Here is a 19899-nt window from a genome sequence, read left to right as displayed (position 1 = left end):
ATATTCTCCTCGATTCAGGGATTAAAACTGGTGACTTGGGACGCCTTAAAATTCCCAGGTGGCGACTCTGAAACAAATAAACAAATCCCGTTTCGACTGTCCTTCAATTGGAGAAAACTCCCTACGCACCCTCGCGGGGCGGAAAAAAGGAGGTGTGACAACCTGGAGGGTATCCAACTAGCTTGTAACAATTCTCCTTCAGGTGCCCCTTCAGATGACAGTAATCATAGTACATCCCATTATTATTCTTGAACTTATTGTTCTGAGTGAAGGCAAAAGCTGTTGGATCAGTCATATTCATCTGCTGCAACCCTGGGCTAAGTTGTGAAATCATGCTGGACTGTGTTCTTTGACTCTCATCTTGTATAATCATGTTATAAACTTGATTAAGTGTTGGCACTGGTACAGTTAACAATACTTGACTCCTTGCTTGTGCATAAGTTTCATTTAATCCCATTAGGAACTGTACTAGCTTCTGTTGTTCCATGTGTTCTGCATACTTCTTATGCTTCTCACAATCACAAGGAAGTGGCACCATTGACCAATATTCATCCCAAGCATTTTTTCAGTTTTGAGAAATATTCTGAAATTGAAGCAGTCCCTTGGCTTATGGTGCAAATCTCACGCAACAATTGATACACCCTAGTCAGGTTCTTTTTATCAAAACGTTCTTATAAATCTATCTAGACATTGTGTGCATTGGTTGAGTACATTAAGCCATTTGCAAGCTCTTTTGATGCAGAATTAGTAATCCAAGACAGCACAAATGCATTACATCTTTCCCATTCATGCTCTAAATCACCTTTATAATGCCCTTTGAGACATTTGCCATCTATAAACCCTAATTTGTTTTTCGCCAACAGTGCAACTCTCATTGAATTACTCCATGCAATGTAATTTTCAATTCCAGTTGAAGGACTTGTAGATGACAAATGTCTCATTTGTGGTTCCCTGCGTCATTTTTAAACTGAATTTCTCAGCAATAGAGACGCTTGAGATGATGAACTTTGTGAATCGGTGAAATTTGCAGTGAGAATGATCTCAATTGCGGGTAATTAGATCATCAACAACAACAACAACAACAACAACAACCCAGTGTAATCCCACAAGTGGGGTCTGGGGAGGGTAATATGTACGCAGACCTTACCTCTACCCCGAGGGGCAGAGAGGCTGTTTCCAGGAGACTCTCGACTCAAAGAGGCAACAAGAGACACTATATTAGTACTATCAATAGACTCATAATAAAACAACATAAAATACCATAAAATCCATAACATAACATAAATACCATAAAAAAACAAAGTAACATCAATATAAGAGATATAGGAAATACGAGAAAGATGTAAGGTATTAATACACAGCAGATAAAGCCCATCATCAGTAGTTGATCAATAGCATCCTAAAACTAATTCCTAACTGGCTAGTCTCACTCTAGTGCGCTGTAAAAAAGACATCACAATTTGCCCTAACCTACAACCTTAATGCTCGATCTCCACAATTCCCTGTTTAGGGCCATGTCCTCAGTAACCCTAAGTCGCGTCATATCCTGCCTGATCACCTCTCCCCAATACTTCTTAGGTCTCCCTCTACCTCTCCTCGTACCCACCACCGCCAGTCGTTCATACCTTCTCACCGGTGCATCAGTGTTCCTCCTCTGAATGTGCCCGAACCATCTGAGTCTTGCTTCCCGCATCTTGTCCTCCATGGGGGCCACACCCACCTTCTCTCGAATATCTTCATTTCTAATTTTATCCTTCCTTGTATGCCCGCACATCCACCTCAACATCCTCGTCTCTGCAACTTTCATCCTCTTGATGTGTGAGATCTTCACCGGCCAACACTCGGTCCCATACAACATAGCAGGCCTAACCAATGCCCTATAAAATTTACCTTTCAGTAACAGTGGCACTTTCTTGTCACACAGGACTCCCGTCGCTAACCTCCATTTCATCCACCCACCCCTATACGGTGTGTGACATCCTCTTCGATCTCCCCGGACCCCTGAATAAACGACCCCAGGTACTTGAAACTACCCCTCTTAGGGATGACTTGAGAATCAAGCCTCACTTCTACTCCCGCTTCCGTCGGCTCTGCCCCAAATTTGCACTCAAGGTATTCCGTCTTCGTCCTGCTCAACCTGAAACCTTTGGACTCAAGGGTATATCTCCAAACCTCTAACCTCTCGCTGACGCCGCGTCATGTCTCGTCGATTAGGACTATGTCATTAGCAAATAGCATGCACCATGACACCTCACCCTGAATATGATGCGTTATAGCATCCATCACCAGGGCAAATAGGAAAGGGCTGAACGCAAACCATTGGTGCAACCCCGTAATAACCGGAAAATAATCAGAATCGCCTCTGGCTGTCCTAACCCGAGTCTTAGCTCCATCATACATGTCCTTAATCGCCCTAATGTAGGCAACTGGGACCCCTTTAGCCTCTAAGCATCTCCATAAGACCTCCCTAGGAACCCTGTCGTACGCTTTCTCTAGATCGATAAACACCATGTGGAGATCCTTCTTCTTATCCCTGTATTGTTCCACCATCCTCCTAATAAGGTGGATAGCTTCTGTGGTAGATCGCCCCGGCATGAACCCGAACTGGTTGTCTGAAATAGACACCGTCCTTCGCACTCTCATTTCTACCACTCTCTCCCAGACTTTCATGGTATGACTTAGTAATTTAATACCCCTATAGTTGTTACAGATCTGGATATCGCCTTTGTTCTTATACAACGGGACCATTGTACTCCACCTCCATTCTTCGGGCATCCTATTAGTCTTGGATATAACATTAAGCAACTTAGTAAGCCATTCCAAGCCTGCTCTACCCACACACCTCCAAAGCTCAACCGGAATTTCATCTGGTCCGGTAGCTCTGCCCCTTCTCATCTTACGCATTGCCTCCATGACCTCATCGACCTCAATGTCCAGACAATCACTTAGTTCATGGGGGCTGTCGGCGTTCCTCAATTCACCTAGTACAATATCCTGATCCCCTTCCTCATTTAGAAGTTTATGAAATTAGGTCTGCCATCTCCTCTTTATCTGGTCATCCCCCAACAAAACTTTGTCGTCCTCATCTTTTATGCACCTCACTTGGTCCAAATCCCAAGCCGTCCTCTCTCTCACCTTAGCGAGCCGGAGTAACTTCTTCTCCCCGCCTTTGTTCCCCAGTTCCTCATACAAACGAGCAAAAGCTGTCGTCTTTGCCTCCGTCACTGCCATCTTTGCCTCCTTCCTAGCTACCTTATATCTCGCAATGTTCGCTCTCTTCTCCTCCTCTCCAGTGCTCCCCACTAACCGCAGGTAAGCCACCTTCTTCGTTTCCACTTTACCTTGTACAACTGCATTCCACCACTAGTCTCCTTTGTGGCCACCGGTGCGGCCTGAAGATACCCCTAACACCTCTCTCGCCGCCTTCCTTATATAGTCCGCCGTCGTCGACCACATAGTGTTTGCGTCCCCACTACTTCTCCAAGCTCCCATTGCCGAAAACCTTCCTTCCAACTCCTGGGCTTTAACCTTAGTCAAGGCACCCCACCTAATCCTCGGGCGGCCTCGTACTGACCTCTGTTTCCTTCTTATCATAATACTAACGTCCATCACCAAGAGCCTATGTTGCGTTGCAAGGGTCTCACCTAGGATAACTTTGCAATCCTCGCACAACCTTCTGTCGCATCTCCTGAGGAGGAGATAGTCAATTTGAATCTTCGCCACCGAACTTTGGTAAGTAACCAAATGCTCCTCTCGCTTCGGAAAACTCGAGTTTGCAATTACTAGATCGAATGCCTTGGCAAAATCCAGCAGTGAGATGCCCCCTCCGTTCCGTTCCCCGAAACCAAAGCCGCCATGCACCTCAGTATAACCACCTGCAGACGACCCAATATGACCATTGAAATCTCCTGCTATGAATAACCTCTCGGAAGGCGGAATACTACGAACAATGTCATCCAACCCTTCCCAAAAATGCCTTTTAATCTCCTCATCACAACCTACTTGCGGTGCTTACGCGCTAACGACGACGTTTAAAGTACACTCACCCACCACCAATTTAATAGTCATTAGTCTATCATTCACACGCCTGACCTCTACCACCGACTCCCTAAGATGGCTATCTACTAGGATACCCACTCCATTCTTACCCCTCACGACTCCAGAGTACCACAACTTATACCCATCCGCGTTTCTCGCCCTCGATCCGACCCACCTAGTCTCCTGGACACACGCTATATTAATCTTCCTCTTCTGAAGGATCTTCGCCAACTCTATAGACTTACTCGTTAGTGAACCTATGTTCCATGACCCGATTCTCAACCTATAGGCTCTCTTGCCCCCTCTACCTCCCCTGCCTCCCGACCCACCCCCTGACCCCGGGCCCACTCTTTGCCCCACACTCTGCCCCACCTGAGGACATGCCTTTAATCTATCATCCCAGACTGCCGCCACTACACCTACGACAGATCTACAAAAGACTCGCTAGTGCACAACGGACAACGAATCAAACTAGAAGGAAACAAGTGACTACCTGTACACCTATTGAATGATTTAACTATTGTGAACTAAAGTAACATCAATTTAGCTAACACCAAAAGGAAAACAGTAGAACGGGAGGTACCAATTCCCGAGAACCAAACCTGTGTTGATTCGCAGCCCTCGATATACTTGCAAACTCACACACCGCTTCCCACCGCCTTTGCTGACGCTCGTCCAGATTGCTCTCCTTTGCTAGTGCTCGTGCGCCCAACTTGTCTCCAACCACTTTGAGAATTTCCCTGAAAACACAGAAAATACCACGACCCAAAGACCAAAAAGGGCTATCACCGCTACCACTGGTGTAGCACCGAAAGTAACTAGCAGACGAAATTAACTGAAGAAAAATAACAAGCAAGCTTCTGAAATAGGCGAGGAGATCCGGCAACATAACAACAACAAACCGGTGACCAAACGAGTGCAACTCGATAGCAATGGACAACGATTCAATCCGCCAAATTCCAGAAATTCTTAAGCTAAAATCAGAAATCAAATTAGCAAAGAAACAAAATCGAAAATCTTCCCTTATTTATGGTTTTTCTTGTTTATTCTTTCAGCCCTTTCTAAAATTTCAAATCTGGATTTTTATTCCAGATCTGTCAGGTTCTAGTGAGGGGATGAGAGGAAGAAGTCAGCGGCAGCTTCCTCAAAGGGGAGGAATCGGGGAAGAAGATAACAATTTTGGGATAAAGCAGCGGCCCCAGAAAGAAAGAAAACAAAAATAAAAGACAAGATCTGAAGGTGAAAAATCAGAATTAGATCTGTATCTTAAGACGAGATCTGCGCATATGCTACACACCTACCAAGCAAAGGAGCATACAAAAGAGTGAAACAAAATTCAATCAATCAGCACAATCGCAAATGATATATCATTGAAAATGCCAAATTAGACTAAAGATTAAATATCACAACAAGCAAATCAGTCAACTAAATCGGAATCAAACGATTTCAGAAGAAAACCCTAGTAAGGTAGGTGCAAGGAAATTAAGAAAACCTGAGCAACGGAGAAACTAGGGTTTCGACGATATAAGAGATTAACTCACTTGAGAGAAATGGATAGAGAGAGAGCTGAAGGCAACGAGCAGAGGGAAGCGCAGACGAAGAAAGTAGTACAAAAAAAAGGTTTTGTCTTTTGGTGGGTGAAGACAAAAAAATCGATTTTCTATAAAAATCGATTATAGAAAATTGGAAAGTTAGGGTTTGCTCGAAATTGCTTCTCTCAAATCTTCGAGCTTCAGCTAAATTGTAGAAGAACACTACTATCTATCCTCCGTTTCTCAGATTCTCGACTCAAAAAACGCCATGGATCCATAGCTTTGATACCATATTGAGAGATAGATTGATTCTGAGTTTACAGAGAGAAGAGAGGAGTCTCAGAGATGAACTACTCTATGTATTAAAGTAAAATGAAGTAGTTAGTGCTTACATCTGTACAACTCTACTATATATATAACACAACTCCTATGTCCTAACTAACTGAATTAATTAGCTAGCATATTGTAACTGTACAACTACAATTGCCTATGTGCAACGTTCATTGCTATGACTAATTTCTACAATAAGTACTATTTTTTACATGACTAAACACTACAAAAAATAAGTTATGCATTTTACTTGAACCATGGAAAAACTTAAAAAATAGATATCCAATGTCTTTTAATAGCATTAGTATTGATTTGATTTTGGTTTGAGATTTATTTGAGTTACTAACATGTATGGACTACAAAACTTATTTGAGCATTCAAAAATTATAAGTCCAGCTTGAAATAGTACGTTAAAAGATAAAACTATGAAAAAGTTTTAAAAAATATTTATAAACTAAAGCTACAATAAATATTTTTATGTATTAAATATATTAAAAACTTGTATACATGTAATGTCAGGTTAGTTTGGTTTCGGTTAGGCTTTTTTTAGTTAAACCAAACCAAACGAATTATTGTCGAGTTTTTTTTCCCCATACCAAACCAAATCAAACCAATCATAATCAAATTTCTTTTCTTGAATTATCGATTTGATGCGATTTATCGATTTCTTTTGTACATCCTTTAACAGGACAAGAGCAAGGGAAAGGGCAACCAGAATTGAAGTCACCCCTAATGTATGGATTATGGAGATAGGAGACTTTTATATACCACTAATTCCTATATTTGACGAACATCCCATCAACATGAAGATCAGAATTGAGAACAATTCACATCGCTCATTGTTGCTCAACGATAAGAATTATGGTTATATACTTCCTCCTTTTAAGAGTAAGAAAATGCTAAAAGAGAAAGTGACCTCTTACTTGAACTTTTAATATATATTATTTTGTCTTCATTTTGAAATGAGAAAAATCATCCATCGTTATCAGAGGGATTATATCTTTCAATGCCTTGGCAATAAACCACCATTAACATTGGCTTTAATTTAGTGGTATTGGCACGTTGTATTAAAGTTTTCAACGTTTTGCATAATATCATCATCCCCATCTATCATGATGCCTCTATTAGTCTTGAAAGATTGTGGTGTTACTAATGGCTCTAGATGCCTTTTAAGAGTTATAGTTATTACGGACAGCTCGGTGCACTAAGCTCTCGTTATGTGTGGGGTCGGAAAAGGGCCGAACCACAAGGGTCTGTTGTATGCAGCCTTACTCTGCATTTCTGCAAAAGGATGTTTTCACGGCTCGAACCTAAAAGTTATAGTTACTACATTTATTTCTAATCAAATGTCCAGTATAATCACTTTTTTTAATGATCCTCTGAGAAATCTTTATCATTCTTATAAACTTTTAATATGTTTTTATCTTATTTCAAAATAATTTTGATATATAGTGTCAATTTTATAAAAATAAAACAATAATCATACTGACGTGTATTTTTAGGTAATCGAAGTTTAAGAAAAACGAGAATTTCTTAAAGATGATATCGTTAAGCACGCACTTATTAGTTTTCAATAAGCTGGCAGAATTCCATTGGTTTTTGGGATCTTAGAATAGATTTTGACACTATATGACAAACATACGAAGATAAATAATAGTAGGAAAGAGCCTTTAGAATTATTTAAATTATTTTGTTGGATTCTTTCTGATCTACTTCGTTTATGATTTCATTCAAAAGCATATAAAGACAATTAATTAATTTATGTTTGATAAAGTTATGTGTGCAAGTACTTTACGGTTAAAAAGCAATTGTCCCTTGTACAAATCAAGGAGTCAATTTGGTTCTGACTTCTGAGCACTGTAGGCCTAAGTTGTGATGAGCCAATTGAATACTATTCCCTTCCCTGTGCATGAAGTTTAATAAAGAAAGTATATTGAAATTTATGGTGTTAAACATGTCATTAAATCTCCATGGTTATAAAATTATGTCATTAAAGGTAAACAAAAAGTTTAATGTTAGAATTATTTCAAATATAAAAATATATTATTCTTTTTCAAAGAGACTAATCAAAAAATCATGTCACATAAAATGAAACTGAGGGAGTAGTAACCATGCAAAGGGTTGAAATTTCCAAGCAGGTTTGCCTTTTTAACAAGTAACAAAGAGTTGGATGAGTTAACAAGAAAAGAAATCCCATTATTCACTCATATGATTTTCATGAAGGGTAACATACACCAGGGAATGTGCAAAAAGCTGAGAGAGACATTCTCATCAAATGAAAAAACAAGGAAAAAAGAAAGAGGACGTGAATTTGGAAGAGAAGTAGTGTTGTTACAAGGAGATGCCACTTCACCATTAAAATGTTGGAAAAAACTTGGACACAATCCCTCCCTTTCAATGGGCGGCGCTTCAAAATCAAAATACATAACGAAGTAAAAATAGATGGGGGGAAGATCACAGAAGATAAAAGTTTTCCCCCTTTATCTAGACAAATTTGTTTTTATCTGGTCAAGGCCAAAACCTTCTCTTTGTTCTCTAATTAACATTGGATTTCTCATCCTGCCTCTCCCTTTCTTGTGTAAGATTCATTAAGCTTTCTCAAACTGTATAATGCTGCTGGATCGTTTCGATATCCAGACCTTTCAGCTTCACCACCGACTCAACGTGACCCTTGAGAGTATGCAGCTCGCGAAGCCTACAACACAGAGAATGTTACATTAAATTCTGTTTACCAAACTCAGGACTAGAAAGTTTGTAGAATGAACAAGTTAGTAAATACCTGGCCATCTCTGCTCTCCTCTTTGCTTGTTCAGCGATTTCAGACAGTTCCCTGTAGCTGTTCTTTTCATTGAAGAGATTTGTAGCTTCTGGTGGTTGAAGCCCATGTAGTGTTCTCTGAGCAAGTGCCCATTGAGCTTCCCTCTCTTCTTTGCCATAGTCTTTCTTGGTGGTGAAAGCAGTCTGTTTTTAGGCCGAATGTCAGAAATGGTTAGTGATCATCAAGTCACGTAAACGATTGAATTTAAAGAGGATGTCAGTTGGTCATGCGAAGAGTAAAGTATACCTTGTTATCGAGCAAGTTATTCCAAGCCTTTCCACTTAAGATGTAGCGGATGGCAAATTTCATTATGTCAAGTGGGAAGTAGAAAATAATGCTGTAAAGCCAGATGACACCAGCCCATCCCCAGCCACATCCTTTGACTCTTGCAAAAGCCCAGTTGGCATATACAGCAATTAAAGTGGCTACCTGAAGCATCCATTAATAAGTTTAGTACTACTAGCTTTCGGACCTCAAGAGAAAACAACTTCATACATCCGGAAGAACTAGAAAACAGATATCTATTTTGGGTTGAAGATTTTAATATTAGTCGAAGAAGTCCAACACTTACCAGCTGGGCAATCATGAAAGCAATAACTAACAGCATTCCCGGGCGTTCAAGGAAGGACCAGCTGCGTGAACGGGTCACAAAAATCAAAGCCTGGCTGATAATACTCACTTGCAGGTACAAAGCAGACATCATTTCTTCATCACTATTCCTAAGTGACTTAACACCAAATTTGTCCTGTGGCAAAAAATGGAAGACACCGGTAGAAATGGTTATTAGAAAAGGAACTACAAAATATTTGGAGTAAAAGAATCATAATATGTTTAGTCCTTACCGAGAAGAAATCAGTGTCATGCATGGCCCAAAAGAAAACAACAGTCATCAGTGCCTGGTAACCTCCAAGAACAACACCAGTTGCAAAGATTTCTTTCAGCTTCCAGCTATCGGGCATTGGAGATGGTTTCACTCTATCCTTTGAGATTGTCATAATGGTTCCTGGACCAAGAAAAGTATGTCAGCCCTGGCAAACGAGGTAGAACGTGAATGCATGATTTTGTTGACAAAAGCATCTCTGTAGAAATGACATTACCGTCGTTTAGGATGGCAATGATCAAAACCATAAATGCAGAGAAGTCGTACTTCCATATCAGAGCAATAAACATGAAACCAAACTGCACACAGGAAAAACAATTGCAAAGAAACTCAAACCTCAAAAAATCAATGAGTTAATGTCTTTATCACATTTAATTTCAACTTAGGACATACCACAATACGGATTGTGATGGAAACTGCATATATCTGCCAAAACAAAAGTTGAACGAAATTAATGGGGCTTTTTATAAGAAAAATTAAGACGTGTCAACTGGAATAAAATATTAAGGGGAAAAGATTGACTAACTGTGTAATTCTTCATCCTCTGGAAAATAGCTCTACTGGTCAACACAGCACTAATGATAACACTTAGACCTGGTTCAGTGAGCACGATGTCAGAAGCGCCTCGTGCAGCATCAGTAGCATCTGCAACAGCAATTCCGATATCTGCCTTCTTCAAAGCAGGAGCATCGTTGACACCATCACCAGTCATTCCCACAATGTGCTTTCTCTCTTGCAACTTTTTCACAATTTCATACTTGTGCTCTGTGCAACAAGAAAAGAAAATGATCAGTCTCTTTTCATCATCCATATTTAAGGTTTGGTAGTTGTAAATACTTCCATTAAACAGAAGATAAAATCGAAAAAGAAAATCACTCACCAGGAAATACTCCAGCAAATCCATCTGCCTTCTCAATTAATTCTTCTACTGGAAGTGAAGCAATGGCTGAATCCTTGTCTTGACCAAGTAGAGATGCTGATGGGTACATGTTTGTTCCCATTCCAAGCCTACGGCCAGTCTCCTTAGCAATAGCCAATTGATCCCCTAGAAATCAAAAACCGTAAGTTACATATACATGAACTAGTATTGCCTTGGAGGAAGAGTCTGATTCTGAGTGTATTACCAGTGATCATCTTAACATTTACACCAAGGTTGAGAGCTCTACGGATGGTCTCAGCACTATCATGCCTGGGAGGATCAAAGAGGGGTAGCAATCCTACAAATTCCCATCGGCCACCAGGGCTCTCTTTTGATTTCTCTGGTACTTCCTGCAAACAAACAAGTTAAACAACGGTAAGACAGCTGCAGGGAGAGAGCATATATTCGATCCTATACCTGCAAACTCAAAATAATCCAAATTTAGTATGACAAACCTGTCTAGCGACAGCCAATGATCTCAACCCACGCTCGGCGTATTTATCCATCATTGAGTGAACCTTTCTCCTGACATCTTCCTTAGCATTACAAAGGTCCAAAATCTGATGCAATAGAACAAAATTGTAATACCAGTAACAATTGTATTACTCAAACTTATACAGGAAACCAAGGGAAAATGTAACTGAAACTGAAAACCTACCTGCTCAGGAGCTCCCTTGCTGGCACGATGCCAGTTGTTATTGTTGTCAATATATGTTAAAGCAGTTCTCTTGTCCACTGGATTGAAGGGCAAGAAATGCACCTCCCTGATACCGGCTCGTGCCTAGAAACCAAAATAGGTTAAGTATGAAATTTCATTGTAAAGTTAATTTAAGCATGAAAATTTACATTTTAAAAATAGTCCACATGAGAAAATGCAAACGGAAAAGAGATGTACCTCTTTTGGATCTGCAAGCATTCCGACCATGCAAGCATCAATTGCATCCTGATTTTCTACTCTAGAGGCCCTTGCGGCAAGGAGGAGCACGTACTCTTTATCTACTCCCTTTGCAAACACCTCAACCAAGTTTCTGTCGACACTCAACTTGTTAAGAGTCAAGGTACCAGTCTTGTCACTGCACAGCACATCCATTCCAGCCATCTCTTCAATTGCAGTCATTCTCTTGGTGATGGCACCTTGCTGGGAGAGCCTATGTGATCCAATAGCCATAGTGACTGACAACACAGTTGGCATAGCAATGGGAATGCCTCCAATCAAGAGCACCAACAGATTGTCAATTCCATCCCTGTACTTCCTGTGCTGAATTGGGTACATGACTATAATCTCAACGAGCATACCAACAGCAATTGAACAGATACAAAAGTTTCCGATGGAAGTAAGCACTTTCTGGAAATGCCCAACATTGTTGGTGCTGTCAACAAGATGTGCTGCCTTCCCGAAGAAAGTGTGAACTCCAGTAGCAATAACTACAGCTTCAAGTTCACCTTGTTTGCAAGTTGAGCCAGAGAAAACTTCATCCCCAGGATTCTTGGTCACAGGAAGAGATTCTCCTGTAAGAGCAGATTGATCAACCTTTAAAGGATCGCCTTCAAGAAGACGAGCATCAGCAGGAATGATGTCTCCCAATTTGACACTAATAATATCCCCTGGAACCAGAATAGCGGCTTCCTGTTCACTCCAACGCCCATCTCTAAGCACCTGTGGTCAAACAGATAATTTAGAATGGGAAGCATTAGTATTTCATTTTTTTTAATAAAAAAAGCCTGTGCATATTCAATCAGATTTGATAGTTTGATACCTTCGTTTTGGGAGCAAGTCCAGCCATAAGAGCTGCAGCAGCATTTCCAGCATTGTTTTCTTCAATAAAACTGATAGTTGAATTGATCACCAGCAAACAAATGATACCAATAAAGTCTTGCCAATCCGGGGGCTTTCCATCTCCATTAGCCAGTGCAATTGCCATGACAGCAGCAGCTTCCATGACCCATGAGAGAGGATTCCACATAAACCCAAGGAACTTGAGTATTTTGCTTTCGTTTTTCTCTTCCAACTTGTTGGGTCCAAAGATTTGAAGCCTGTTGGCTCCTTCGTCGGCACTCAGACCCTCCCGGGTACATTTCAGCTGTTCAAACACTTCTTCAATGGGGATTTTCTCCTGCAATTTCAAGAAGATAAATCAGCCTATTAGCAAAATTAGCCTACTCGTTCATCTTCAAATTGTTTTTTACACCACAACTAATAAAAACCTAGTCACATTTTTTGTTCAATCCATAAAATGGAAAAGGCCATATATTAGTAACTATTTCACTGTGTACAAACTTTAACTAGAGAATTTCATATGTAGGTTAGCTTTGAAAGTTAAGCTGAACTAAGTGTAGTGGCTAAAACACATCCAAGAAAATTACTATTGAAACTCATGTACTTGAAGTGATCAACTCCATAAACTAGGTCCATCAGATGATGTGATATTACCCAATTTTTATGTAGCTTAAGAGCATAAAAAACATACAGAGGACAAAAACTGACATTTCTTTTTGCATAATAAAATTTGTTTATTCCTATTCCATCCAGATTTTAGTATTTGATGTTCCAAAATGAAATAAGAAAATAAAAAGTCAAAGGTTCCATCTTTATCATATAGGAAAAAGAACTGACAAAGGGAAACAAAAAGTCCCAGGTCTAATCACTTTCAATAGATATATGTCCCTGCTCCTAAATACATACATCATTAATACCAAAAAAAATGTCATTAGTTAAGTAGGTACTGATATAATATTATTATAGTGGTTTCAATGTATTGCTATTTTCTATTTCTTTTGGCTAACTACCTTGATTCTTATTTTATTTATTTTTAATTGATAAGTATCCTTTTCTATACCTGTAATTCACATGAATAATTCAAAAAGTCATATGGATGTGTGAGTCATTTAAGTTGACTTTCCACTATGTGGTTCCCATAACTAAGTGGACCCCAAAAAGTGGAGCTCCCAACCCTCAGACAATGGCCTTGGATTGCCAACCAATCACAGAAGCACAACATGAAGGGATAATGGGCCACGCGCTTTCCACATGGAGCACCTTCGCGTGGGTTTCACGCGCTAGAATCTGGGCCCACAACCCATTGTCTCCGCCTACTCTAATGGGGCATCTTTGAAATTAAGGCCAAGTTGAGGAGTAAACATATTAAGTTTGTTTTATTTAATAGAAATAATTGCGGAATCCAAGAAAAGCTGTCAGTAGTCAATAGTCAGAACCATTATTTAAGGAAAAAGTAGGCAGAAAAAATGGAAAATGTGAAAAAGAAATCAGAATAAGTCAGAGCCGTTAATAAGGTTGAAATTCCCAAATCACAACTATCCACACCAAGTGCAGGGTACCACGGAAAAAGTACAAAAGAAAATTCCCTCGAATATAAATCAGACAGAAACTTTCACTAAAAGACATGGCTTAACCTATAAACCACATTTAGAAATCCCTCAAAAATAACACTATGTATCTTATTTTCTTAAAGGTGATATCTTAAAATATTTGTACACATATCAACTAATTCATCACGCACTTTTTACTTTTTTTATAGCACAAGTCGAACATACACTTAATTTACTGAGACAAATGAAAAGAAATTACCTAAGACTTTATTTGTGTCAACTAGAATTTTCACCGTGAACTCCCACGGTCTATTTCAATTTTATTAACCTTGTTTAAAACAATATTCCTTTTTAATACATAATATTTTTCAATTATACTTATAGTGCAAAAAATGAGATTTATTATTCGTAGTTCTCTTGTTATGCTTTCAATTGAATTGATCTAAGCATCAGAGTCAAGAATTGAGGATTTTTTTTAATTGGGAAAAAGGTTTTAAATTTCATTTTCTCCTCTTACTTGCAAAAGTGTTCCACTAACAGAAATGATAATGATTGGTCAGGATAATGTGATGAAAAAGGAACCGTAGAATCAGATGCTCTAATTTATTTGACTTTTTTTGTGGGCATAAAACGAATCTGATTTCTATTATTGAGGATATAAAGGTAATTTGAATTTATTATTTCTTGTTTATATTTCTGTATTTATTGTGCTGTGACAGATCATGCTAACTAACAAACACGTGAAAGAAGATTGAAGGAATAAGTTATCTTTTTGTGAAAATAATTAATAAAGAAGGAAAAAGGCAAACCTTTAACAATCTTCACATATAGCCTTAACTTTATATATGTATATGAGCATGTGAACATATATGTCATAATTTAAAAAAAAATGATGATCACGGATCTCTTATAACCTACATATATACCAAAACAAATTAATTTATGCTAACCTCAATTTCAAATTGGATTTCTTAATTCAACTATATACCCAGGAAAATTCAGAACGAAACAAATTTTATCTTATAAAATAATTAAAAAAATCTGTCAATATAGAACAAGATGCAAATAATATATTCAAAAATAATTAAAGCAAGAATTATAACTTTTAGTCTATGAAGTCCAACTTAGTTTGAAATAAATCATAATATTCCATAATTAATATTATTTGGTTCGACCACCACTGTTATTAAAATACAGAAATACATAAGCATATTACACAGACATGATCTATATATACACACACAGATCCATATACACACATGTGAAAGTGTGTCTACGCATATGACAAATTATATACATTCGCACACAAAAAACACACACACTTACTATGCATCTATATACTGAAAATTTAGAGAAGAAATAAAATCAATGGACGAGCGAATAAAGAGGTTTTTTTTCCGAGTTAAACAAAGTTAAGAATTTTAGCAAGGCTTAAACTGCGTGAAGTTTGACCAATATTTTAAAATATATTTTGTTATTATATTGATATGAGAAAAATTGTAACTTATAGTATTTTCGTGTAGTTTTAATACATCTAAATTTTAATTTTAAAATACTAAGTTGAGAAAATTTAATTTAGCTTCAAATTTTAGTTAAATTGACTCTCAGTTACTTCAGTTAAACACTTGTTTGCTTGTAAAGTAAAAGTAAACAAAAGCATACTCTGAAAGCAAAGTATCTCATTTAATTTGACTTTTCTTTTTATAAAAAAAAAAGGAAAAGAATTCAAAGGAGCCAAACAAAAGATGATTCTAATCATAGTCCAACTAAATTAATAAGAAAAAGGGCAAAGCAAGATAATTAAAATTAGGATTTGCTCAATTTCATTTCCTTTATTTTACTTGCTTTTTCCTTTTCCATGGAAAATTGAGATCTCTAGAGCAATATTTATAACCAAATTGAATAAAAAAGTTATTCACAAAAACCAGTATAGCTAAGAAGACAAAAAAACAAAAAAAAAGTAGAAGAATAAGTGGATTTACCAGATCAACAGTCTCATTTTTGATCTCTTCGAGGCTGATAGCTTTTGCCATCTCTGCTCCACAGAAAAATCAAACCAACGACGAAACACCAAAAGAAAACGATTGATTGATTGATTTCACTCGGTATAAATCATTGAACGGCAGAATTTTTTTTTTTTCAGAAACCCCAAAATGAGATTTGGGGGTTAAGGAAAATGGAACGGCGGAAGGGCAACAAACAGAGGTTTATGATTTTTGCCTCTGTGTGTTTTCTGCGATTCTTTATGTAGAGAGAAATTTTGAGGTATAAGGCTTGGGCCTGCGACTCCCTTTATATACTGGACACTCCAGCAGTGTAAACACACCTCACCAGCCATTGCCTATTGCCTCGACCATGATATAATATTACTACCCCACTAGTGCCTCCCAAAAAAAAAACTTTCTCTGACTTTTATTTTATTTTATATTTTCCTTTTCTAAATGATATATAGCCATTATTATTCTTATAAAATTTAATTGGTTGGGGAGGGGGGAGAGAGAGTTATCGTTGAATTAAATGAGTATTTTTTTGGGGTATAATTACTTTAATCCGCGCCATAAATTATTTATATCTTGTAATCGAAAATATATATAAAATTTGTATAATTTTATATATAACATATGGAATGTATATATATATACAAAAAATATACAAATTTTATTAAAAAGATCGGCTATTATTTTTACAGCAGCTATACATTAACATTTTTTCCTATTTCTTTTTCAAAATTATAGTCCGAGTATGGAATAATGGAATCAAATGAGAATTTCTTTTAAAATTATTGGGCTGACTCTGGATCACTATTTCATACATATACGGTAATTAACTATATATATATATTGTGCAAGAAAGAAATAAGTTCATTTTGAATGAACTAAATAATACTCTTGGCGTGTGTACCACTTGAAACCAACAAACTTTTTAATTATCGGGACCTTCCATCCTTATTCAAAGGTTTTAGAGCTCGAGACGAATTTTTTTATTTATATAGAAAACGTTTTACTCCTCTTTCTGAATTTACTCGAACTAATCTAATCAATAAGTTTTGGATACCAAATGATGATTAGAAAAACAAAACAAATGTTGCTTGCACAATTAGAATTTCTAGATTTTCGATTTTACTATTTTGTTCTAGTCCTATAATAGGATTACATAGTTTAAGAATCTTACGTAAGTAGATGAATCTATTAGTATTTGATGAATTTATACTTCTATTTATGCAATTAAAAATATTCTTTTTTAATGATCTATTTTATGAAAAATTAGTTTATCACTATCTCATTTTAAGGAACGTAACTAACAATATTACCAAATGCCATCATGGAGTTGGCTGGAGCATCTAATAGGGAAATGTCGGGAATATAAGATTAATATCTTTGCCTAATATTCTAATTTATATATTTTTACAAGAATACTTCGTAAAAGGAAATAGTGTTATGAAACAATAAAAGAACAAGAACAATATTGCAGAGAAAGAGAGAGAGAGAATTCTTATTGATATGGGATGAATTACAATGGAATAGAACCCTCTATTTATAGGGAGAGATTGACTTAGTCACCAAGCAATAAACCCTAGAATCCCTCTAAATATAGACATTCACCTTAAATAGAATTCTATTTATAACACTCCCCCTTGAATGTCTATTCAACGGATAATGTGCCTCCTTAAAACCTTAACTAAATAAAACCCAATGGGAAAAAAAATTCTAGAAAAGGAAAAAGAGTACACATATCTAACAATACGCTTTTTAGTTACGTCGTTAAAAACCTTGCAAGGAAAACCTAGTGGGACAAAACCTTGTAAGGGAAAAAGAGTGCAACGCGTATTAAATCCCCCTGATGAGAGCATCAATTCACATCTTTAAGCATTTGCATTCCAATCTTGTGCACCATCTTCAAAACGATCTTTGGTAGAGACTTGATAAACAAATCAACCATATTAACTTGAATGAATATATTGCATCTTGAAATCATCATTCTTGATAGAGATGTAATGTCTTCATAAACTTCCGTAGAATGGCCTTTTCAATATCTCCATAGAGGTATTCTCGCTATCACATTATCATGCTTATAGTTATAGCAAGATACATATGTGCACAAATTGCACTTAGGATGTGGTACTTCAAGACCAAGAATTGTATATGCTTTAAGCGACTTAAATCCTTCATGGATTGTCATATAAGTTAATAATAAACTTTAGATGCATATCAAGTTTTTATGTTATGCTAGACATATAAGATATCGGAAACTGATTGCACATACCATTGACTTTATACTTTCAAGTATTTGAACTACATGTCCAAAACTACATGTCTTTCATATTAAACCAATTCTATTTGAATTGTGTATCGTCTATTTGGCCAATATTTTTGTATCTGTCTCGACAGCCTTAAGATCCCCATCTATACCTGCCGCTATGACAAATGTCGTCGACGAACATTTTATATCGGTTCCAATAATTTTTCATAAAGACATAACATAGAGATCTCTTCATTCATATATTCAGGTATCTGAATCTCTCATGAGACTTTATGAAGTGTTATGTCATGTGATCTTATAGATCACTTGCTTCCTTATTATGATCAGTTTGATCATTTGCTCATCTTCTTTATCAAGAAGTTTTATTTGAAACCGATTTGTCTATACGTTTTAAGCGTACCATAGACTTTGTCCTTCTAGGACTTAATATGAGCATTTGCAATGAGAACATAGTTACTTTCTTTGAGTCAACAAATGCGTATGACATGCTTTGAAATATATTGCAAACGAATTATCTTTTTATGAACTTCAAGTTCATATTATGATATTCGAGGATCTATATATACAAATGATAATACGTTCCACGTAACTTTTTCTCAAGTGTTTATCATGTCTTCCCCTCATGTTAGAAAAACTAACTTGTTTCCTCAACTTTGAGAGCTCATCTTTGTGTGTCATGGTGCTAATCAAAATATACACTGCACATCAATAATAATAAGATGGAATTATTTGGTTCCTGACCCCGAACCACTTGTGAGGGGAGAATGCAATATACTTTCGTATATAACATATATCAAATTGATATATATAACTTAGTTCTCATAAGAAATAGTTTAGCTATTAAGTGGAGGCACTCAATAAATTATTTTGTTAAACCAACTGTGATGTAAACCAACTTATCAAGATGAACTTCTTGAATAGAAAATCTGGAAATTATGCTCTAAATTAAATTATTGAGCAAATTACCTCGCAAACACCAAGTTGTAGGTTAATAATAATCGCACATGTAACCATCTCATAGATGCATCTTATGTGGTATACATGGCAAGTGAATGGGCCCATATTCACTTTGATATTTCCAGCGTTTATGGGATTCAATCCCAATTTTAGTTGGTCTACTAATTAATGAGAACAAACAACCTAGGAGAAATATTAAAGAACTTTCTAGTTCTTTAATATTTACTCATTTGAATTCTCTTTTATTTTTGCACATCATACTTAAATTGATATGACTAAACCAGCTATGCCAACTGGATATCAATAAACTCCAAGTTTATTATGATATGAATTTTATATCAATAAAGTTCTACTTTATTGTGGCATTCTTTTATTTGTGTACTACAAACTGAAGAATAAAGCGGGTAACTTTTCACATACATATTACCCCGCTACAAGTTGTAGTAATAGAAGATATTAAATCTTTCCTTTATTTATAGTCTCAATATAATCAACTGCTTTCGCGTGTACTTTGGAAACTGAATAAGTTTCTTTGAGACTTACTACAACACAATACCTTATTGGTAATCAATTGTGTTTCTCCAAAATAGTATAATTGGCTCTTGCAGAGTTCTCAATTAATTTTGTACTACCACATATTCATCAACATCAATATGGTGAATATCTCTTTTAAAGAGAAAGTTATACCATTATGGTTATGGTCAAAATTATATGCAAGATATGTTTCTTGCATTAATGTTATTCTTTAATAATCGCATTACCAAAATATTTTAGTGTGCAATAGGTACGTGACCAATGACCATTCATGCCATAATAATGACATTATTTTCTTATATCA

General features: G+C 36.8%; 1 protein-coding gene across 1 annotated transcript; it reads right to left on the bottom strand.

Moving 5' to 3' along the window:
• Window positions 1–8228: 8228 nt before the first annotated feature.
• Window positions 8229–16280, bottom strand: LOC107796542 (plasma membrane ATPase 4). The gene is made up of 15 exons (XM_016619330.2): window positions 15827–16280; window positions 12275–12631; window positions 11413–12174; window positions 11176–11298; window positions 10973–11077; window positions 10723–10867; window positions 10479–10643; window positions 10125–10363; window positions 9992–10024; window positions 9816–9897; window positions 9561–9721; window positions 9290–9463; window positions 8965–9147; window positions 8680–8861; window positions 8229–8595 (listed from the first exon to the last, which is right to left on the bottom strand). Exons 1-15 carry the CDS (start codon window positions 15875–15877, stop codon window positions 8499–8501), a joined length of 2859 nt encoding a protein of 952 aa, XP_016474816.1. The 5' UTR covers window positions 15878–16280; the 3' UTR covers window positions 8229–8498.
• Between the last annotated feature and the right edge of the window lie 3619 nt (window positions 16281–19899).

Source organism: Nicotiana tabacum, chromosome 18 (assembly GCF_000715075.1).
Source record: "Nicotiana tabacum cultivar K326 chromosome 18, ASM71507v2, whole genome shotgun sequence".
NCBI lineage: Eukaryota > Viridiplantae > Streptophyta > Magnoliopsida > Solanales > Solanaceae > Nicotiana > Nicotiana tabacum.
This window is presented reverse-complemented; position numbering and strand designations above follow the sequence as displayed.